The sequence below is a fragment of the Centrocercus urophasianus genome, unplaced genomic scaffold (genome assembly GCF_019232065.1).
Source record: "Centrocercus urophasianus isolate 14NV4802_14NV808 unplaced genomic scaffold, USGS_Curo_1.0 seq_10, whole genome shotgun sequence".
Classification (NCBI taxonomy): Eukaryota; Metazoa; Chordata; class Aves; order Galliformes; family Phasianidae; genus Centrocercus; species Centrocercus urophasianus.
Genome location: NW_024884142.1, coordinates 63,051,948 through 63,076,290, shown reverse-complemented (window position 1 = coordinate 63,076,290; position 24,343 = coordinate 63,051,948). Strand labels below are relative to the sequence as shown.

The 24,343-nt window shown below is 34.5% G+C and overlaps 1 protein-coding gene across 1 annotated transcript in view; it reads left to right on the top strand.

Annotated features, from left to right (window-relative positions):
* Positions 1–17,534, top strand: part of WDR27 (WD repeat domain 27) — an 83,155-nt gene extending 65,621 nt beyond the window's left edge. Inside the window, exons 10-14 of the mRNA XM_042816856.1 lie at positions 980–1,082; positions 11,832–11,930; positions 12,193–12,248; positions 17,159–17,197; positions 17,402–17,534. Coding sequence (XP_042672790.1) covers positions 980–1,082; positions 11,832–11,930; positions 12,193–12,248; positions 17,159–17,197; positions 17,402–17,534 — 430 coding nt within the window. The remainder of the gene's footprint in view (positions 1–979; positions 1,083–11,831; positions 11,931–12,192; positions 12,249–17,158; positions 17,198–17,401) is intronic.
* The last annotated feature ends 6,809 nt before the right edge of the window (positions 17,535–24,343 follow it).

The window sequence follows — 24,343 nt, the reverse complement described above, 5'->3', positions numbered from 1 at the left end:
TGCCCTGGTGTGCCCAGCCATCAAAAACTTACTCCACAATGATAGTAATGCTACCTTGCAGTGTTAACATTTAAAATAGGGAATTAATTCCTTCTGTTAAATTTAAATGCAATCCTTCCTTTATACTGTACTAATATAGATAAGAGATTAATTACAGTTGTACTGTAGATATATTTATATTCAAATATTTATAATTTTGGAAGCTCATTTTTGTATTGATTTTACAAGATGCAGTAAACTAATGCACGGAGTAAGAATGTAAATACAGCAACACAAATTAAATTAAATATCCAGACTTGAGTATAAAAAAGAGGAAGCAGTAATTATTTACACTATGATTCAACATTCTGCATCTTGATTCAGTGGAAGTTGCTAGAGGGGAATTTCTGTGTAGACTGGCTTTTACATAAACATTCCATGCTTCCAGCAGTGTTGGTTTGGCTTTCCTCCAGGAGATAGGATGGTGAGGCACAGAATAGGTTACCCAGAGAAGCTGTGGATGCCTCACCTCTGAAGGCATTCATGGACAGCTTGGATGGGGCCATGGGCAGCCTGGTCTGGTGGGTGGCAGCCCATCTCACAGCAGGGAGATTGGAACTGGATGATGTCTAAAGCTGATTTCAATATAAGCCATTCTATCATATAGTTCTGTGGTAGCTAACTATAGTAGTTTAATGGCAGGTATCATTTCTAAATGCTAATGATGTTTCTACCTTTGTAAACTAAGCAAGGCTAAAGCTTGGGCTTGAGCATTGTCCTGTAGTATTGTGCACTCATTTTATTTTTATTCAGTGATACTCTTTAATGCCTTTCCAATTTCACAAATCCTATGACAGATATTTGTAACCTAGTGTAGTTGCCTTAGTTAAATTTGTACACTGAGAAAAATGATGAGACTTGAGCAGAATTTCATGAAAATGGTGGTAAAAGAGCTAGTCTTTATTTTTTACTAATGAGACTTTGTGAAACTTCTCTGAAGGTGTGAACGTCGATTTGAAGGGCACAGTAGCCACTCCTACCCTTGTGGAATTGCAGTATCTCCTTGTGGGAAGTTTATAGCCAGTGGTTCAGATGACAAGTATGTAAGTAATGTTTTTGTTTATTTTTCCTCCAAAACTACAGTAGGTACTTGTATTGTACGCAATGTAGTTCTTTCATGCGCATTCCTAAGATTCAGCTTAATGTGCAAAACTGAGGTCAATTGCACTTTTATATGCTTAATTACTATGTAGCACTAGCATTTGATTCCTGATGCTTTTTTTTTTTTTGTATTTTGTGTGGGAAATGAACAAATCTTGTCACTCGTAGTGATTGTTAAGAGCTAATCTCTCAAAATTTTCACAGTACTTGACTCTCAGTTGTCATATGCCATCATAGTTGAGGAGAATGTTATCTTCTGTAACACAGCTTTATGCAGTGTGCATAGTGTCTGTGTATTTTACCATTGGAACTGTCTAGCAACTACACATCAATTTATTTAGGCAATCAAACACAGGGTGGTGAAGCTTTTGTTGCTGGTTTCTTAGGAACATTGAATACAAAATGAAAAGACCCTCACCTGTGTTTAGAATTTTTTGTGCATCCCTTGCAGACTAGGTCTTTTCTCACTGTCTGCTATATTTAAATTAGCTACTCCTAGCAAAGAGTCTTGAGTAGAAGTGTACTGCTACCTTTTCTGAGTTTGCACATAATTTTAACTTAATGTCCTGTATTGTTGGCACAATGTTTTCCCTGGTGTTTAATAAGAGATAGATACTTGCTAGCTAGTAGTATTGCTCTTTGAAATTGGGCTTATAAATGCATTCTTCCAAAATACTTGTTTAGGAAAGCTGTCTAACTTTTAGGTCTTTCTTGGTGACTCATTAAGAAGTTGACTTCAATTTCAAGAAGTTAACTTCAGATTCAGAGCAAATGGAATTTACTTTTGTAGCCAGTTTGAAATATGGACTCTAATCATGTGTGAAGGTTTTATTGGCAGATTTGTGAAGATTTGGCAATGGCTACTATATTCTCATGGTTTCCATGATAAGATACCTTTTTCAAGTTTCTGGTAATTTGCATTTGAGAACGTAGTTTTCAATACAGAACAGAAGCTTTTATTTTATTTGTAAAATGAAACATATCTAATTTTGATCCCAACGCATGACACATGCTATGTAATTAGTTGAGATCCTAATTAAGGTTGAGAGTGAATAGTATAAAAAGAAGTGTAGTTGTAAAACCTTTTCTCTTTTGCCATAAAGCTTTTGTTAAGAAAGGCTGCTGATAGAAAATAAATTAATAGCTTATGATTTTACCCTTACTCCAAATTCTTGACAATTGGTAGCTCATTATAGGAAGCTGAATAGCTAGATTGCATCCTGCTCCAGTTGGCACGTAGTCCCTGGTGGGCACAGTGCCAGTCAGTACAATTTAGTGTGTCTCATGGGTTGGAATTCTGCATAATTTACATCAGTGTCCATAGATATCTTTCACTGTTCTTCCTGTCCCCACTGGAAATCTGAGTCAAGTTTCAGATTCTGAGAAACTTGCTACAGCTCTACTGTTAGGACAAAATACAGCTCAGGGACATTTGTAGACTTCTCTTTGAAACATTTTGACTGATTATATTTTTGTCTTTCCTTTGGAAAAAAAGAAAAAAAAATTGAACATGACAAGGAATAGTTCATTAGTTCATTCATATTATTAAACAAGTAACATTCTAACAAATTGACTGGTGTGCAATGGGAACAAGTTTAAGAGTACCAAGAATTCAGATATTTTTGCAGATAATATTCAGTGAGTTAATGTACATTAAGTGTTGATGAGTTAATGGCATTATAAAATTATAATATGTAAAAACATATTAGTGCTGGTAAAAGTTTATTTGGTTATTCCTAAATAATGAAATGTATCTTTCTACTGATGAGTAACTACACCTCGATCATCTTTGAGTTTAATTTATCACATGCAATGCTTCCACCCTATGGTTAACAAATACAATTGATTTTTAAGTTAGTAGGGGAAGAACTGGGATATAATTGAGAAATATTAATCACAAAATGACTTCTGTATTCTACAATGTTTGCCAGAGAGAAATACATGCTGGCTGCATTTTCTAACAGCAAAATCAAAACCATATTCCTGCAGGGCAAAGAGTAAGAAAACTGAAAAATGTTGTTATAAATAGAGTTGCAACTTCTGTATGCTTTTTACTCTATTATGAAATACACTGCCTGTTTGATGCAAAAACTAATTGGTATAGCTTCTGTTTGGCTAAAGTAACCTCTTACTTTGATTTGAACTGCTTTTGTGTGTGTACATATTGTAAGTCTTGTGATGCAAGCGTTCCCGTACCTGGCTACTCCCAATTGAAAAGAATCTTTGCCAAGAACTGTGTAGGACTTGACAGTTTGATCAAAGCAGGCACCCACAGTATCCTGGTTTTGAGCTGTGATAAGCCTTTTCATAATTCATAGTGATTAAAAAATCTAGAAAGTTAGCATTTCTAATACTGGTTCCGGTCTTCATCTTAAGAAGCCTAAGGCTGCAAATGAAGTGGGTTGACTCTCTTTTCAATATAATTTCTGTCTGTTTAACAAGCGGACATTTGAAGTTTCTTACTATCAAAGAACAGTGCCAAGGATGTTAGACAAATATTGCTGCTTGATTTAGATTTGCATTTTCCTGGTTTCTGTAGAAAAATGTTTACCTAAATATTATCCGATCAATGAAATCTTATTCTAAAAGGATAGAAGTATTTGAGAAGCCTGAAATGCTTCTTTTAAAAATAGAAATGTTCCTGTGCTCAGTGTAGTCCTAGTTACTTTTTTACTTCATGTCTAATTAGGTTCTTTTTTCTTTTTCGTTGTTTTGTTGTTGTTTTTTTTTAATACCTTGAGGCTCGCTGAATAAATTCCAAGTTCCCAGAAATGAAAAAGGGAATGCAGTAGTAAAGTTTTGGGTCTTAAATTGTTTTCAGATTATGATGTTTCTTTTCAAAATTTAGACTTTAGTGGCACATTTTGGCCCATTGATGGTATCCAATTTGCTAATTTAAAAGTCTGTTTCCATATCAAGTCTCACAGGCTGGGTTTGAGTGAACCATACTGAAAACCCAGAGTATTTTTTCAGCATAAGAGGTTGCTACATCAATAACAAAAATGCAAGGGTATCGTATGAAGTTGTCTTCCATTTTATTTAAGCTTTTTACTGAAGTGCAGGATTTTACTCATAGTGATACCTTTGAAGCATGTTCTAAATCTGAGATTAAGTGTAGACCTCCAAAAAATGTGAAGGCACCAAATTCAGAAGTGGTGGAGTTTTTCATCTCTGGAAGGACACTGACAGTGAAAGGAGGGACAAGATACATGGTATGTTGATTTGATACTTATGCATCAATCCTAATCACTTGCAGAATTCCTGAATGCTAACATTTGTGCAATATTGGTTTTATAGTTAATTCTCACTTTACAAATGATGCTGATTATGTACTAGTTAGGGGTCATATCCAAAGTGATCTGTAAGCCTGTGAATAATGGACATGGTTATACTTTCTGGCTCAGTTATTTTCAGGAGCAAGATTCTGCACCTGGCACAATGCACACTGTACAATTTGTTTGTAGTTGACAGTTCTAAATAGTTACAAAGGTTGATATTCCGTATGGAATTTCAGAGGTACTGAGCGATATATTTAATGTTTTATTCCCTGATGTTTACTTAGTCATAAAATTCACCATTTGAAATCAGATGATCTTTTATGACTTTTCATATTGGATTATATTAATAAATTATTTTATGAGAATGAAAAAGGGAGTTATGTAACAGAATTCTTAGTTTTATTTTTATCTATAATTATATCATATGTTACTTTAAAAATATTCCTTTGGTTTTTGTCCCTCAGAAATGTATTAAAAAAACAGTGCTGCTATCTGTTAAAGTCATCATAGACTTGCTCACATATATTTTGGCTTTGAGAAACGGCAATAGAGGGAGCTTTACTATTTAAAGTAGCTTAAATATTTTAAGTTTTTTTCCTTATTTTCCCCAGTGTTCCATTGAACATCTCACAGTATACTGATATTTTGACAATGTTTTATTCAGTGTAGGAAAGCACATTTTTGCTTTAGCAAAGTTCCAAGTCCTGTTCCTTGCTGATGTCTTAAGTTCTTTGAGAAGAAAGGTATTTTGGTCTTCGGAACTTCTTGTTTGAACTTTAGCAAGTCACTTTGTGCATGCTTACTACTGGACCTCATATATTCCAGTGCAGGAAGGGAAGTCCTCCTTTTGGATTACTAGGATACAAATTTGCTAGTTACAGTGCTAACAAAGCTGAAATGTTCTTTTAAGTCAGACTTCTATAGCTACTATATTTTATATTTTGATTTTGCACAGCCTCTGCTTTATTATACTGAGGGAAAGTGTTGCCTAGCTTGAAACTTTTTTTTTTTCTTTACTAGATTAGTATATTAGCTACTTATGGTATATCTCAATGCTTTCTCTGTTCTTCAGAATCTGAATGCTGTCTATGTGTTAATGGTGATCAATCCACAGACCCAGATAAGATAGACCAAAGTAAATCACCAAAACTCATTTGGAGGTTGTGTTGTCAGCACTATTTTCTTCTATATATATCTTCTCTTCTTGTGCTGCTGATTAATGTATTATTAATCATATTAGTCTTTCTGTGGTTCAGTTTTGATGTGTAAAACTGAATTGAGCAACAACATTTTTCCTGTGTTTTTTTCTTTGAGTGAAAAATTAAGTCTACCTCAGTTTGTTACCACTGCAGTCAGTTATTCTGATCTTATTTACATGAAAAGCTTTCATATTGTGTCTGGTGTAATATGCTTGCAAACTGCATCTGATTAGGTCCAAAATTACATTACATTATCTCAATAGAAAAGAAAAAAACATCCCCAGATCCTCAAAATATAAATGATAAAATTGTGTGGTGGTTTGCCTCTTGCTTGGGACCATGATTTCACTAAAACTTTTTAGATAGTAATGAATGGAAGATAAAGGATTACAGGTGAAGGAAGGCTCAGGGTTTTGATAAAGATATTCTGCTTTAGATGTATATGGAGGAGATAGGACGTGCTAGTAGTTCAGAAGCTGTACTTATGTGTAGTTCATTATCTCTTGGGAGTTATAAATTTATGCTATCAGTGATGTTTTTGTTATCTTTGATCAACAGAATATGCTCGTTGATTTTAATATTGCATTTGGAAACAAGTAGGACGCCTTCTGGAAATTTGCTTTTCAAAATGTCTGGTAGCAGGGCTAGTATTTATTGTCTCAGTCTGTGCTTTGTACCAGAGGGCTTGCAGAACAGAATGTATTATATGAAGCAGTGGTAGGGACTATCTGATATATTTTGAGTTTCGGTGTCATAAGCATCTCAATTATTTTTTGTTCAAATTGTGTTTTATATGTCCATATTGTTTAACTCAAGCTTTAAAGGAAAACATCTGGAGAAAATAGTATTAGCAATGATTACTGTGGAAAAAGCAGAACTGACGTTGCTCGGCAGAGAAATATAAATGGCAGAGGATGAATGACAGGGACTGCAGCCACCAAATCTAGACAAAAAAAATAGACAAAATCTATCCCTTTCCAAGGGAGAGTACGTCTTTGTATTACTCTTGCACCTCAATTTCTTGGACTCTTTGGGAGTGTGATTGGCTTTTATTACTACTGTCTTAGGAGAGAAGAGGTAAATATTGCTTTCTTAGTAACACAGGAATGACTTTGCAGTGGGCTGCTACTCCGCTGTCTCTGGGTATATCTTTGAAGGTGATTGAAAATCTTAGCTGTGGTAGCTTATGTTATGAACCATGGAATTTTATAAGCATGAGCATATTAGCTGCTCTTGTTTGCCTCTTGGTCAGCTCGGACTGCTGCTTTATCTATTGTGTATCTACATCTCAGAACTGACCAACATAAATCCAGGTTAGCAGTTGAGAGGATTGGCAAATTTATTTATAAGTGGTCACAAAAAAAAAAAAAAAAAAAAAAAAAGATCTAAAGGATAGAACACCAATCCTACAAGGACAGGCTGAAAGAGCTGGGATTGTTCTCTTCTCTAGGCTGGGGAGCTTGGAGAAGAGAAGGCTCCAGGGAGACGTGAGAGCAGTCTTCAGTATGTGAAGCAAGGCTGTAAGAAGGAAGGGTTACAGATTCTTTAGCAGGGCCTACTATGATAGGGCAAGGGGAAATGGCGTCAAACTAAAAGAAGGGAGATTTAGACTGGATATAAGGAAGAATGTTTTACAGTAAGGGTAGTGAGGCACTGGGACAGGTTTTCCAGAGGGACAGTAGATGCCTTATCCTTGGTGACCTTCAAGGTCAGGCTGCAGGGGGCTCCAAGCAACCCAATCTAGTTGTAGATGTCCCTGTTCATTGCAGGGGAGTTGGACGTGATTACCTTTGAGGATCCCTTCCAACTCAAGTGATGTATGATTCTAAGTGTGTTTACTTAACTACTACAAAACATGTATTTTCTAGCAGCCTGTCAAAGCTGACTTGAGGCTACAGTGTGTTACTGTGTAAACCTTTAAGCCTGTTGTCTCATCCCACTCAGTAGGACTCTATCTCTTATGTTGTGCCTCCCCAGGTCAGCAAGGGGATACTACTGTGGGTAACTCTGCCAGCAGAATGGAAATACTAGATGTTAGCTTTTTTGCTGGAGAATATTAGTTATAAAGGAAATACCTTATCTTAAAATATAGGTGAAATAGGAAGTAAAAGTAGATATAAATACCCAAACTTCATTCATGTTTAATAGTTATCTGTGTCCAACAAAGCCAGTGGGATGCTAAGAGAGCATGGATATAGGTTTACAATCACAGGTCTTGGGCTTTCTATGAGTATAGCTGAGTACATCTCTGAAGAATTTTGTGGCATTGGTACGTGAGTCCTCTTGTCCTTGTAGCTGATTGCACTGAGCTTGCAAATTTATTAATATGTAGCAATCCACTGTAAAGCTAATGAAATTCTCTTATGCTTGAGCAGCTGAAGGAGGATCCTCTGTATCTTTCTGTAGTAATTTTGTCAATCAATAGCAGTATACAAACAAGGAATGCAATTAAAGTTGATACAGAAGACAGTTCTAGCAACAGCCAAAGAGCCATTTACAGGGTGGATATGCTCCAACTGTTCTGCTTCTAGTTGTAACTAGAAGGGAGGTAAATTTTCCTAAAGCAAAATCTTCAATAATAATTCTTCACTCTTCCATACCCAGGTGTGTTATAAAAGTAAAACAATAATATTTGGTGCTACATAAATACCAGGTATAGAATTAAAAACAAGCATATGTATAAAGCTTTGCAATGGGCTAATTAAATAGAAACTAAAATCAGAAAAAATATATAAATTGGAAATTTCTAAGAAGTAAAACTCACGTATGGTTTGGATCTTCTTATATAATCTTCTTTAATGAGGAAAATTTAAACTGTGTTAGCTGTAACTGTCAGTATACATATAATTTTCAGATATATATATATTTGAAAAGTATACCCTGTGTTTTGAAAGACCTGATCTTGATGATATTAAGCTTTAATAATGAAGAACCTTATTAATTTTCACCATTACTCCTTCTGTGGTTACATGGAAGGAACTCAAATGGAAAATGGGATCCTACTTAATAGGTAATTTCTTGCAACTACCGAAGCAGCTTCCACAACAAGTTGCTTTGGAAGAGCAGGGTTTCTCAAAGGGCATATTGTATTCAATATTTTGGGGATGGGCTTGAATAGATTTTCTGTGCTGCTATTGTATAACATGTCTCAGGACTGAAGAGTGTTAATCAGTGCTGAGAAAACTTGCAAAATCTGTTTTATTATGTGTGGAGTTGGCACTGATGCGTGTAATTACAGTAGTCCAACACTTTCCACTATAATTCTGTTTTTAGTTGTTTGTAACTAGGAATGTTTTGTGCTGAAACTTTCCATGCTGGATGTCTGCTCCAGGCTGATTGTTATTTTACATTTTAGAACAAGTATTTCAGGTGCTTCTTAAGCTTGAAATTAAGGAAAAATATACAGTTCAGCAGGAGATGTGGGCCCAGTGTAAACAGATTGATGAAATGCAAGCCAAACAATTATATCATGTAGCAAGGGACTGTGTACCAGATGTAATGACACTAATGGAGGCAAAGGGAGGCTAATGTCTTACTAACAAATCCAGATGTCTTTCATGAAAGTGTAAGCTATTTATTTATTTATCTTCCCACCAGATACTCTAATGCTTCCATCTGCTGGAGCTCATTTGAAATATTACACTAAGTAGTCTTAGGAAAAATTTGGCCATTCCATTCAAAATTTCTGAAGAAATCTCTATTTGTGTAAGGTCAAATTAAATGTGTTAGATGCTAGAGTCTTTTATTTTTTATTTCCTTATTTCCATATTTATTCATTTATTTAAATGATTAATACGTTAAGAAGGCATTCCAATTTAAAACCACAGTGTCTAGAAAAGTTGGGTATTTCAACTGTTGTTGCTTTTCAGTCTCCATGCAAGAACTGACAAAAAGAATTATTCTGTTGTGTGTTCAATGTTACTATTATTGACTTGCTTCCCACTCTTCCCTTTTCCTGACGGAGTGTAAGCATGTAAATAGTTTGATTCAAATACACATGATCGTGGATTAGACAAAGGGGCAGTTGGAAAAGAAGGGGGTAAGGTTACTTTGAAGGCAGAGTCACTTTATTTAGCACACCCTCTCTACCAGTGCAGTAAAATAAAGTAGTTTTGCATTTGGATATAAATTCTTTTCGAGAAAGGGCCTTCACCTTCCTTCTCTGTCTCTTGCTACAAATTTAAAGAAAGCATAGGCTTGTATAAGGTGCTAAATACACTCTTATACTGTCGGTTAATCAAAACTGACTACTCCAAATGTTCTCCAAACTTCAAGTGAATGGAAACACAAGTAAGTATGTGGTTATGGTTGCAGGAAACCTTTTTGGAAGCTATTGGTACAGGTAAATTATTTTTACTTTTGGCTGACCCTTGGACAGGAATGGAAAGAAAATACCAATATCTACTGAATCAGTAATTTTATTACAAAAAAAAAAAAATTGTTCTTAATATAAAAAAAAGGAATTGACTTTGGCTGAAGTCTGTAGCAGATGATATGTACATATGCATTTGGGGAATTACTGAGCACTTCCTAGACTGTTTTGCTTTCTGTCTTTATTACATTTCGTTTACTGAAGAACATGTTCTCCTCTATCACTGAATTCATATTTTCAACATTTTTTTTGTTGTTGCTCATGTCATGGTTTTGTTTATGCATCACTTACTGGTCTTTTTTTTCTGTAGAGAAGGAAGTGAGAGAAAAATCCACTCATTATAGAACAGAAAAGTAATTTGAATGGCATCACAAATGTAGCAGAATTAGCATGATGGCAGCCTACAGAAGGAGAATATTTATTTTGGAGTTACTCTGTTTTTTATGAATATCTGAATACCATTTCTGTTAAAGCAGATTTTTTTTTTTTTTTTAAACTATTGAATTTAATAATAATTAGAAGGACAGTGTTTCTCTTTTTAAATCTAATGATTTGGCAATGTTGTAATCTGCTAGCGCTATGAAGCAAATAACTAAGACTCTTTCCTTAGTATTTTTAAATCAGTAAAGTAGAGTCATTTGTATTGTTTCTGTATGGAAAACTTCACAGGCAAGAACCTGAGCAGTTCTGTGTACAGACTATTTACTAACATGTGGTCTTTTACTTTCCATCAAAGAAAATAATTTCATGCTTACAGACATAGCATAATGCTTTATTTTGTGTCATTATAGCAATTTTATCTTGTTTGGGTTCTTCTTGACTCTTTCATCCCATGTGAACTGATCATATTCCAAGCAGTGTAAGTCATTGTAGCTGTGGTGTGGCTGTAAGTTTTAAAACTAAAGCTGCTTCTTATATAATTAGCAATTCAGTACTTCTGACTAGTTTCCTGAAATATGTAAAAAGTAGAGGGGAGAATCTTACTGTTTGAGGCAGAGTTTCCAATTAACAAGCTTCCTTGCTCTATCCTTTTAGGAAGGGCACTAAGATTTCAAAACATTAATTGAGATCCTACTACTTTTCTGTAGTAGTGTGGCAACACCTATGTGGAATGCTACAAAGGATAAGGATCCAGAAGTTAAAAATACATATACTTATATATACTTATATGTATACTTATTTTTCTGTCCATTTTTAGATAGCTGACTGAAGCCATTAGATAGTTTTAATTCTGTATCCTGGACTGAATACAGATTTTGTGAAATATATAAACAACATGCAATTAAGTAGATTTACAGTGAGCCTCTCAGCAAATATGGTCTTGAATAGAATGTTTGACACTGAGGACTGTCAGATTTCATTGGTGTTCACTTGGATTAGAGAATCTTTGGAGTTGTCTGTTGAGATTTGTTTTCTGAGTGAGACATTAACTGTTTTTCCAGAGCTGCCTTTGTCCATGAATCCTTTCATAAATTGGAAAGACTGTTAATTGAATGCAAAAGTTTTTAGGATGTATATATCTTGTAGCAGTTTGCTGTCTGCAAGGTCAAACTGAGTTACTCTGGGGCTTATTCAAGATTAAAAAATTGCACTATTCCCTGTAAATATATATAAACATACATATATATATTTCATTTTAATCAACTTTAGTTAGGCATTTGAAAAATTATCCTCATTTATAGAAATCTCTTTAAAGATGTGGAAGACACAGAAATATATCTAGCTATTATGAAACATTCCTAACTTCACCGCAGGCTGAATCTTTAGTCCTCTTGTACTATATTTTGGTGTATCCATAGTGTTTTACTTCTTTGAGGTGAAAATTATTTCATTGTTTTTTAGGCTTACATATTTGAGATGCATTCGAGTACCTTTTCATATAAACTGGGAGGACACACAGAATCTGTCACTAATGTGGCTTTTAGTCCCTTTTTGCCACAGGTGAGTCTTTTTTTTTTTTTTTCTTTGTAATTAAAACATGTAAAATGTTCACTCAAGTCACTACAAAAAGAAATACGTATAATTTAAAGAAGGTTTTAGTGTCTAGAATCACCTTAAAAAAAAAACAAAAACAACCTCAGATCTTACCATTCCTGAGGGATGATCATACTTACACAGCCTATGGTCCTTTCATGTCAAAGGTTAAGCATACTTTTCCAAACTTTTTGTACTGGAGTACTCAGAAGATTATTTCTGCTCCTAGATTCTTACAGACTTTCAGCAGTTTACCTCTTCCTCTTTGATCTCCCTCTGCTTCAGGTTTGAAAAAGAAATAATCATGTTTCCTTTTCTAATGCTACTTTGAGAATGAGCTCGTAATAAGATATTGTATGATGTCATCCACATAATTGTGTGAAATATGAACAAAGCTTAAGAAATAACCAAAGGTTTTATTTATATGCACACACATCTACTTTTTGTCTATTTATAACGTAGAAGCTGATGTACATGAATATTCTCACATTTCAATACGTAAAATATTTCTTCTTACTTTAAAGACAATACTTTAAACAATAACCAGATATATTAATTGATATGTCTATATATGTGCTACAGTAGAATACACAGTAGTTCTTTACTACCTCCTCAACAAGGGTTGCTACTATTCAAAAATAATTAAGGAATAAGTACAATTATTTTACATCAGAGTATTGTTTTATTTACATTTCTCATACTTCCATATATAAAAGAATGTGCTAGCATTTCTGTGACTTTAGAATTTTCTAGAAGTCTCACTCTTTGAGTACATGTTATTTGAGCTGAGAAAATGTATAATTATGATCCTGTGATGAGCACTATGTATTTCTGCTCTTTGGATTCACCACTACAGTACCGTCAGTAAAAGGGTAGAGTTTATGAAAATTTGCATCCAGATTAAGGCTAGTTTCAGAGTTTGTACTCTGCGAAATATAAAAGATGTTTTAAACTGAAGAAGTGGCTTCCTGTAGCCTTGTGGTATCCTGTAGCCTTGTGGTATCCTGATCTGAAGGTCCTGCTGTTGGAATGGATTTTTTTTTTTTGTCAGAGTAGAAACAATAAAGGCTAAGTTACAGTATAATGACTCAAGACTTTAAAATAACCAAGTTAAAATCAGTTGTTGATCAGAGGAGCAGAATCGGCAAAAGATAAAGTAAATGCTGGCTTATGGGGGGATCTAAGCCAGGCTGGTCTAACACAGAGTGCCTTGTGACACAAAACCTTTCATACTGAACTTTACAAAACATCACACAGTCAGTTTAATATCACAACTAAGAAACTAGATCTGAAGTTCAAGGACCTGAAACCCTTTTCTTGAAGAATTCCTCCCTGAGAAGTGAGAACTGTAGATTTGAACCATATTACAAATTACATATTTCCCCCATGTACAAATGGGGAAAGATTTGGAAGCTGATGTTATCAAGAACACTGTAACAAAAAGAAAGAAATGTGCAGAAATCGCACTTTTAAAAGATTACAACTAAAAAGTAGTTTCTTTTAAAAAGTAGGCTTTTAAAAGTAGGCTTTCCAATACAAGCTAGCATAAAGTTACATTTGAAGGTGCTAGGGCAAGGCAGGAAAGGAAGCTAAGAATATCAGTTAGACTGTAGAGTGGGGAAAAAAGCAAGTCACAAATGAATTAGAAAATAATAATCCTGTGCCTTGAAAGACTTTGTATTGGGCAACCAGAGTCTTCAACACTGGATGATTTTTATACCTACTACTTGTTAGGAATTTAAAATTGACTTTAGTTTTCTTTCATCTGATATTTGAATGAATATGGTTAAGAACTAGATTGTGCTCTGAATAACCCCTACACAGAGCCCCATTACGTTCGAAGGGGATCTGGTAGGGGAAAGAGTAAGGGGTTAAAAAAGGGAAATGACTGATTAGTGAAATTTGAACATTATGGCTGAGCTTTCTGGTGGAGAGATCCAGCCAAGAGTGAGGTGTATTGGCAGCAATCCAGTTCAGTGGTTACTTGCCCAGCACCTGTCCATGATGCAGTTTGTTCCAATCATTATTACAACTCTTAGTTCCATGAATGTTCTTCCAGAAATAAGGGGGAAATTTTTTTATTTTATTTTTATTTATTTATTTAAATGACATCCTGTGTCCTTTCATTATACTATGCTCTGGAATGGCTTATAAAATGTTTGCTATGAAAGCCGGTAAAGAAGAATCAGATAAAAGTATTGGCTTTATCCCAGTTTTATTTTCAAGCTGATTTCTTAGTTTTAGCCTCTCAGTGCCTCTTTCTGATTTCATTAATTGGTCAAAATTTATATAGGGAAAAGTGTTAAGCTTATTATACATATTAATTGCATTTAAATCTATTTTAAAGAATGTGCATTAAGAGATAATAATTTTAAGCTATAATAACTGTAACTATTAACTACAATACAATTGTGTGAATTGAAGTTAAAATAGAGGGGGAGTCTGCCAAATAGAGAAGCTATCAATCATCTCTTTATGAAATGTTGTTAAAGCAGAATAAAAGCAAATGAGAAGACTATTGCTGTCTGCAGGTTTTTGGTGGCTTTTGTCTAGCTGACTGTTGATTTCATCTTTGTACAACCTGGGCATACAACAGCAGAGCCCTGTGCAATTGCATTTTATTTCTCTTAGTAGAAGTAATGAAACTCCAAGCTCTGAGCCAATATACTGTGCATGCGCGCATACTTGCAGACACACAAAAATAAGCTTTTGAGAAGAAAAAATATAATCTAAAAAAACCCATAATCTACATTCAGTATTGGTCTTACTTTGAACAGAAGATTGGATTAGATGATTTACTAAAGTTCCAATGAAGCAACCATTTCAAAATAAACAGCTGTTTAAATGAATGTACTGTAAATTAATTTAGGATATTTGATAAAAAATAGCAAAAATAAAATTTGCATGTTATGAAATGTGGAAAATTGATTTCATTTTCCATTTGCCTGTAGTTTTTTTAACAAAGTAAGCATATGAGAGTTTGATGTGACCACTCGACAGGTAAACTATGAGATAAATTCAGGAAAAAAAGACCCTTTCCCCAAAACTAGACTATAAGGGTCTACATATTCACCTTCCTCTTATTAGGTTGGATGGTATTATTTTCTGAAGTCCCTACAAATTGAATTATTTGATGTTTCTCTGAAGCTGATATGCACCAGAAATCACTAAAGGCATGGCATTTTAAAATTGTCATTTAGAAAACATTATCATCTTCGATTTTTTTTTTTCCACAGAAGTTTAAATGCAAAGTAGAAGTGGTTGAATTGGAGTCTGAATAGAACAGACCACAGATTGTTTTATCAAATGCTTATTTTACACGTGTGGAAGATATTAATTCAAACCGTTAGTCTGTAGAACAATTTTTTTGTGTTAATGTATAAGTCTGATTTTGTGTTCAGTGAGTACAGCTATATTTCAAATAATGTTAGTTACAGGTATATTGTGACAAGATTATGTTAGAAACTAATGTATTATTGGGCAGCTGGAGAAGTTTAAATTAATAGCAAAGATCTGAAAGACTCTTTCACAGCTAGGTTTACTTGGAAACCATTGAAAATTTCACAGTAATTTTCTGCCCACCTGTTTGGAGAGAGACATGTAATGTTCCTAGTAATGAGATTTGCTTGTGGATCTCTTAGGCAGTAACACAGTTATTTGCTATAACCACCACTTTAGTCAGAATTGGCTACGGGTGGTTTTGGATGTGTCTGGAAAAATGAGTTATCATCTTTTACTAGCTACTAACAAAATATACTTTTCCTGGTGGTCACATCTGGAGATTTCAGTTTAGAACATTCTATATAAAAATGTCATCCTTTTGTGATTTTTAGTTCACCATTGATGGTTCATTTAATCATAATTTTTTCCCCAATGGAGGTTACTTCTGAAGTGATATGGAAAATTTTTTTCTCTGACTGAAGTTTGCTTGAGTTTTGGCTTTACTAACTTGTCTTGTGTTATACCTACATAGGGCAGATTTTTTCCAGTATGATATTCTGCCTTAGGACTCAGAACTGTCTTGTCAGAAATTAATTCATGTGGATATAAAACTTGTGACCAGCTTCACCTCTAATATGATTTAACTGAAGTCAGGAAAATGCTTTCACGTGGTTCTTTTGATGTTGGTATTTGGTCGAGTCAGTCTAAGTACTTCCTCTCATGGTCCGCAAATACGTCAAAATGGATGTTAATGAAATTTACTGGCTTTTCTTTTTTACTTTAATTTTCTGTCTGAGAGGAATAAATTGGCAGTTGACAGCTTTTCTGTTCTTTCATTCCCAGCGATCAAATTCAAAGGCTAAAAAATGCAAAGAAATTTTTAAAAATTGCTCTAGTACTTTTTTTCCTTTCTGAAATTCTCATGAAAGTTTTGAATTCTACTGAGAGACTAGATTACATAGATTTTAAAAAGATTTTTAAAGTTTTCTAGAAATATTTATTGAAAAATTATTTGGTAGAATCTTTTGTCTTCAGTACGGCCTTTGGATTGATCTTCACGATCACGAGAGAAGTAGAATAAGAAGACGGAAAAACAAGCTTGTTTGAGTGCTTAAATGGAAGCTGCAAGCATGTCAGAATGGAATGCAGCTGAGAGTTCGAATCCCAACGAGTAAGAAGGCAAAAAATGAGGCAATGAAAAATGATCGTAACATGTTTTTTCAGGGCAGACTTAACTTAAAATGTGGCAACCCTGAAGCAGATAGTGTACAGAGGATCAGTTGTGTTATTTGAATTAATAAAACCATGCACATCTAGAAAGAGTAGAAATGATTTCTAGAAGTTTGAGAAAGATGGATTCTGAGATTTAAGATGTAAGGATATTTGTGGAGAAGGTCACTTGGTAAAAATCTGAAAGTTAATTATTTTCTTTTGGATTTTAACTAACTCCAAAACAAATACATTTTTGCAAGTAGGCTACTGTTAATCTCAGAAGAGACACTGTCCTAGAATTTTAGGAAGTTTACAGATTGTCCTGAGCTGAACCAACTAGGACTATGCTATGCCTGTTACAGTTAATGTACTTATAGAATCATATTCTCTAAATGCAATAATGTCATGCTTGGAAATTATTAATAAAGGAGAAAAAGGAGATTATTTTTATTTTGGCCAGAAGGATACTGCAGATTTGTTAATCATTCTTGAATGCACAAATTCTCAAGCCTAATTATTTCTTTGTTTTTTTTCTTTTTGAGATCGTCGAGCATCCACTGTGCTGTGCACAGTTATTTTATGCTATTTTGCTTATAAGCAACCTATCTTGTGATTGTGAAATTTGTACTCATGCCCCACTGCAAATGTTAAACACAACGGCAGTTGCTTAGGCTAGTATGTTTTACTTCACGTGTTTGATGAACTGGATCTACACATGCACTGAGTCAACTGGGCCTCATGTGTTTTATTATCAAGTTTACAACTCTTTACTTACTATTTTACAGACGTGTCCTTTCTACATACTGCTTTAAGATACTGAGGAAGGAATTTCAGTGGTTAATTTTCCCTTTAAACAGTATTGTGCAGTATTGCATACTTTGTATGAGGACTGTCTGCCAAGAGCTGTACTACAGTTGATGTGTTGGGAGAAGTGATTGTTGTCCAACCAAAGAAGACAGCTGCATTTAAAAAAAAAAAAAAAAAAAAAAAAGAAAAAGAAAAAAAAGCCCAATGTTATCTCATAGGTTCTTCAGCTTTACCATCCCTGGGGTTTCTCAGTGTAGGTCTGATTCCTTACAGTGCCTAGTTTGATTCCCACCTTTTTATAATGTTTACACCTACAGATCATAGGCTTTGCCTTTATAAAAACTGCTTTGATAGAAAAACTGAGTAGAGCTTCTAGTTACACCACAATCTTTCTACAGTGTTGATTCAGTGTGTAGTGAACCCATTAGAGTGGCACAGAATGTAGTCCTACTAAGTTTATTCTATTCCAATTGTTCATAACCAGACTTTCTGTTTTCATGTTCATACAATATGTTATTACATACAGTAGGAATAATGTTACTTTTGCTGTTTCTAATAAGCAGTAGTAATGCTGTGTGCCATCTTGTGTAATGTTATTTAGCAGAAAAGTTTGTTTATACCTAAGAAATGATTTGTAAGCACATATGACAACTCTGAAGAAGGATGGTTGAATTTAAAAAAAAAAAAAAAGGAAAATAAAGCCTTATGTGAGCTAGCAAGGACAATACATTTCAGTTTAATCATGAGATACTCAAGTCATTCTAAGTACTTTGCCAGCAATCCACAGCTGTACACCACATGATTTGAGATAAATATGCTTGCACTGGTAAGCTTCTCAATTCACAGTGCATTTGTTATAAAATCTTTACTGTAGTTCTTACAAATGTAGATACTCTATTGAGTGGCATTAGTAGTCTGAATGACACTTAGGGGTGGTACCAAATGACTGGTTACTCAACTGTCTTGAGTTCTGTTTACCAAGAATCTAGACAGGGAGGGCTGAGGTCAGTTGTGGACTGGAAGGAGATAGGATTGGCTGGGAGTAGGATGGAAAGTCACTGACTTTAGTCATAGGGATAATCTGGAGAAAAGAGCTTCTAGGAGATAATCATAAAATGAAGGTAAAGGGGGAATGTTGGAGACAAACAATAAGAACTGGAGGCAAAGGACCTACGTATGATATTGGAGAGATGAAGAGAGAGCCTAGAGGGAGGGAGTGAAAGCCCTGCAGAGAGAGGTAAGAGAAAATAGCTGCAAGGATGAGAATAACGGTTTCTGCAGTTTTAGTTATGCCTTTCTGAAAAGGATAGCAGAAGTGAGATGTCTTGTGCTTGGCTTCAGAGGTAATGAGAATTTGCAGTTGATCTTAACAGTTCTGAAAATTACTGTGTTCAGTGCCTCAGAAAAAACTACCCTTTGAAGGACTTGAAGCAGAGCTGCCAAATAGAATGAACATCTCTTGCACTTCTCACACACTAGAGAACTGTCTTGCATTAACATAATACTGAATGGGATAAGCAAATGAGCTTATCTGCTTGTCATGCTCCACAAAGGAGCATGTAGAAAATTTTTGTGAGGTGGAAATCTTGTGCTTCAAATACAGTCTTCTCCTCTGTCCTGTGAAACTGAAATGAGGAAGCTTTGGCAAAAAGAAAAAGGGAAAGACCAAACTATATTTCTTATAGAAATATTAAAGTAAGAATTAGGATTTAATTATCTTACATAGCCCTCTAGAAAGCTATCTTTCAAATATTGTATTTCTTTTTCTTGCCATCTTATAAAGCTAGTCTGTATCACATGTTCTTCTTAACAAAGAGCATTCAGAGAATGCAATCTAACACTTGCTGATAATAGGAACCATTATGGGAGAGGTTTCATTTCTACTGTTTGGGGCTTTGTAGAACAGGTATAAAGTGTCTTCCTTGACTTTGATTAAAATCCAAATATTTGTACTGCAAGAAGATTATCCTTTGTTATATAGTTTTCAAGAAACTTATGGCCAAATCTATTGGCAATTATTATTTAAATGAACAGAGAATGTATAGCATGGCAGAATACAGCCATTAAAAATGTAATTAGATGTATACAAGGAAAATGAAGAATGGAATAATCTGCATTCCAAATGAGCTTTTGTAGAAAGGAACACTAAATCTTAGCTAATGTATTAAATATGAAAAGAAAAACAGACACAACTTCTGTCTCAAATTAAAATAGCAACATAAAATGATTCCAGCTGTCCAGTGAAGTATGATATAGCCACACCAAGCATTTTGGCCCAGCTTCTGGCTGTCTCAACTGTGTACAGCACAACTGGGGAAGGAGGGAAGCAGAAATTCTTTAATGTTGCCTTTTGCACTTATTTTCTTACAAACTTCCTGTTCTTTGTATAAAGAACAGAAGGCTCAGAACTACTAGGTCCTTATTCCCAGCAAGCTCTCCTTCTTGTGAAGTGATTTGGTAAATGGGAGGCTTCTGTTTTGTTTTCTTCCTTTCTGGCCTGCAGCACATGTAGGCAGGAAAGAGTAGATCCTGATAAAGGGATCGCGTAGCTCTTTCTTTTATTTCATAGAAATAATCAACAGATGGAATCACTGTTTTTCCTAGCTGCTGGGTTTCTAGAGAATGTTATTTGAGATGTCTAACAACTACAGTAAGTCATTTGTTAAAATAATGGTATTGTAATCCGAGGAGATTGGTTTATCTATGTTTTTCCTAATTTTGTAATGTGTCTACTTTGTCTGATATATCTTGATAGCTGAGACATCCTGTGACATCATTTTTTTTTTTATAGTACTGTAGCAGTATTCCATCTGGGGAGCTGTTTAATTATGAAAGAACTTTTCTTTAAACAAATAGATCATTTTCCTACTGTCATACAATACCATACTACGAGCCCATGTCTGGGGCTTGCCCCAGCGTTTATATCCATCATTTCTGCTCTTCTATGAACATCTGGAGAGAGTCACATTGATTTCTGCCATTGTCTTTTTTGTCAGAGTTACCTGATCAGGTAGCAACCTATACTGTGCACTGAAAAGAATTTAGGTTAGGTGAAAGATGTTATACATTTCCAGGTTGTCTTTTAATATCACCTCAGTAGGTGTGTTTCATCTGAAAACAAGTGAACAACTTCTTAGGTCAGATAAAGATGCTGAAGAAGGATCAGCAGAGAACGATGGCAGTACCATGAAATTCTAGCCCATTTATTTCCAGTGGCTTTCTTTATTTCTGGTTTCCAAAAGAAGGTAAACAGAAGTCTGATTCACTACCTGTTATTACTGGAAGTGGTGTGAGAGCAAGAGAAGATGAGTGATGAATGATTATTCATGTTCTAATACTGAATTAGTCTACATCAAATGATGATAACCTGTCACAGATTAAAAACAAATGAAGTTGATTTTCCTTAACATGTAGTTAAGCCTTGTATCTTGACATGGGATGCAGTAAATGCTGGAAGTTTATGTTGTTTTGAGGGAAGATTGGACACATCTGTGGGTAAGAAATCTGTTAAGGGTAAATTAAAACACATTAAATTATATTTAAAGCCAAATATGCCTGCGTCTGAAGTTCTACAGAAATTTTCCAGTTCTGCAGAATGTTAAGGATGGTATACTTAGTTTATTCTTATGTCTTGCTGTTCTTAAAAGTTCATTTTTTCTTATCTCGTGGGCATTCGCTTGGGGCCACTATAAGAGGGAGGATACTGAGCTGATCAAGTCTGACCCTGCATAGTTTTTCCCATAATTCATATGCAGTAAAAATCTGTGATCTTTCTGATTATTTGAAATGACATAAGAGGTAGAATTTCCATAAATGGACAAAACAAGATGCAGGACTTCACATATTTTCTCCAGCCCAAAGACAGAGAGGCCTCTCTATTTGAGCTCACTAATTCTGCCTTTATTTTACAGTTACACATTAAATAAATATTTTACTGGTGATCTGAATAACGTTGTGTCAGATCTTCAGTTATGTCACAAAGAAAGCAACTGAAGCATTATACTTGTGGCTATGATCTCATCAAATAATTTCTGTACTATACATTTATCCAAGGCGCATAGTTGACATCATTATTGTAGTTACTGAGCTTTTTTGTACGGAAATGCCATGGTCTATTTTTTGCTTTCTCTTTCTTCCTTCCTTCCTATCCTCTGTATTAATAAGGCTCTGCTCCACTCTTCCAAAAATATTAACTCTTCACTGGCTTCCACTGTTAACTTTCTTTACCATCTGTTGGATAAAAGGTTCAATAATTTTATGTGATGATGCTTGTAGCAAACAGGGCCATTTAATTTCAAATTTTGTCTTACTTATTTTACAATGATTAATTTTTTTCTCCTTTTTTTTCCCCTCAATCTGAAAATATGGATTTTAACTGTGAATAATATGGATATCATCAAACTAACCTAACTATCCTACATAAGAATGGATGTTATTGCTTTGATACAGTAATATCATTAGTTTCACACCTCAGGCTTTTCCCTTTTTTTCCATTTTTTTAATATTTAGGTTGATTTAGTTGTCATCCTATTATAGATGTTACTGGTGAAATGCCATCGGGAGCAACAATAATGGGAAATTTAGGGAATTAGGAACTCTAGATATTACTATTTCGACCACTCTGTTTTACAATTTTTTTGCTGGAGCTAGCTGTCCTACTAGTAACAACCACAGACAATTGGATAACTATCACTAACAGATTTTATAGTTTTCCAGGCAAAGTGTGGAGAAAAAAAAAAAACCCTAATAAAAAGCAACTAAAATCCAGTGATTCCTGTGGTCTTAAAGATTGATTTGAAAATTGTCTCTTCACAGAGTTAAATTTTTAATTATTGCTATATTTTCTTTTTTCTTTTTTCTTTTTTTTTTTTGGAAGCAGAAATTTTCAAATCTTTTTTTAGCTTGTTGTAAATGTATGGTATATATGGTATGCTTTGAATGACTCAAACTCCCTTTTAATAAGATTTCAGTCTGCAGTTTATCAAACTGACACAAAATAACTCAATGAATGTTTCATGGAATATTTGTGGAGAAAAAAACACTAGATTTAATCATTTTAAAGTAGGCTGTCATCACCACAACCAGATAATCTACACAATTTATCTTTAGAATCTACTAACATTTATATTCAAAAGACATATATATAAGAGTTTCTTTGCTTAGAAAAAATCCTAGAGCTATACGCAGAGGATGGTGAGTTCATGAGCTTATGGTAGATACTAAAGAAAAACCAAGAAAATATTTCTGCTGTTTCAGTGCACTTCATATAAATAACTTCAGTCATTTGCTGAAAAAACAAGTCTTTCATTAATTGTTTGGTGTTACCCTGGTGCCTTATAGGTGTCCTCACAATGAGCCAGAAAGCCAAAAGTTTTCCACATTACTGCATCCGCCTGGCTCTGCAAGTTATGGCATACTTCAGGCAATGAAAAGTTATGTATAGAACGGATATTTTTATTATGGGCAAAGGATATTTTTGTTGCAGTGCAGATACTGATCATATGTAGACAGCTTGAGCCCATTAGCCTTTACGAGCTATGTCTCTGTAGTCACCCTGCAATGTCTGTGTAAAACTCTATACTGCTCTTATTTGCTTATTAGCAAACTGATTATTTGCGTAAAGATAACTCAGATCTTGTATTTCACTAAAATTAATCAGCTCTCCAAATCTTGATTTCAGCAAAGTGCAGTGCAAAGGCATCTGACTGGCCCTCTACTTGGAGGGCTAGCTCTTGTCTATGGGAGATTATTCATGCAAGCCTTGTGCATTTACATTCTCTCCTTAACCGTTTCATGAACTCTCCTTGACTACCTACTTGCCAAACAAAATAGTTATCCTACTGCATTTTGTGCAGTCTATCCTAAAGCTTTCCAGGTGCCTGTTAAAGTTTCTACTTTGCCTGTTTCCATCCCAAAATCACCAGTTGATCTTCTCCGGTATAGAACAGCTGACTGAAACGTAAAACACACCCATGCAGAATGAAATTCTGTTTGTTATACCTAAAGTTTTAGAGTTGAAATATGGCGATGATGAATGTAATACAGGAGCTTTTGGAAAAGTGAATAATCAGAGGTTAGTTGCTCAAATTTGAATGTGAATGGAATACTGGGGGTGAGAAGACTGCAGCAGTGAAAATCATAATCTCATTTGAATCACCATATTTGAGCTAATTTCCTAATTTTTTTAAATGTACGATGTCAAATATAGGAAAATATATAATAATAGAAATGAAAATAGAAATTGCAGCCATATAATTCTAAGAAAAGTCATAAAGTGAGATTACATTTTATGGAGAGTATGGCAGAAATGTTAATTTTACATGTATATACACTTGATTTAGAATTTCATAAGAGTAACAGATATAGAACCAGCAGATGAATCTTGAGAACATCCAACAGATTGTGTTTGTAAACCAAATATCACACTGTGTCTGACAAAATTTTGTTATATCTGCAGAGCATAACATTTTCTCCTCTCAGTCTGTTAGGGTGGATTTCCTCCATTTTATTTTTAGAGCTGATTTGCTATGAAACATGAGTGCTTTTGTATTTGATACAAAATAAAAGCATGCATTTTTCATTTTTGCTTAAGAAGCAGTCTGAATGCCTAGAGGAATGTTAGTGAAGACAATAGATGCTTATAAATGCATTCCATTTATTACTGTCAAGTAATAATAACAGCAAAATAATGTTATTTGGTAAAAATCCCTTTTCCATTGTGCTGTTTTAGTAAAATATCCATAAGGACTCAACAGTAAAAAAAAACTATTAAATGAGGGGCTCCCTAGCTGTGTTTCCTTATAAAATTTTTAAGGATTTCCAGAATTCCTTCTGTCACTTGCAGAATACTGTATTTTGAATATAAGCTATGGGCACAGATTACTGTTTTGTTTTTCTTGTAAACTATACATGATCTAAGT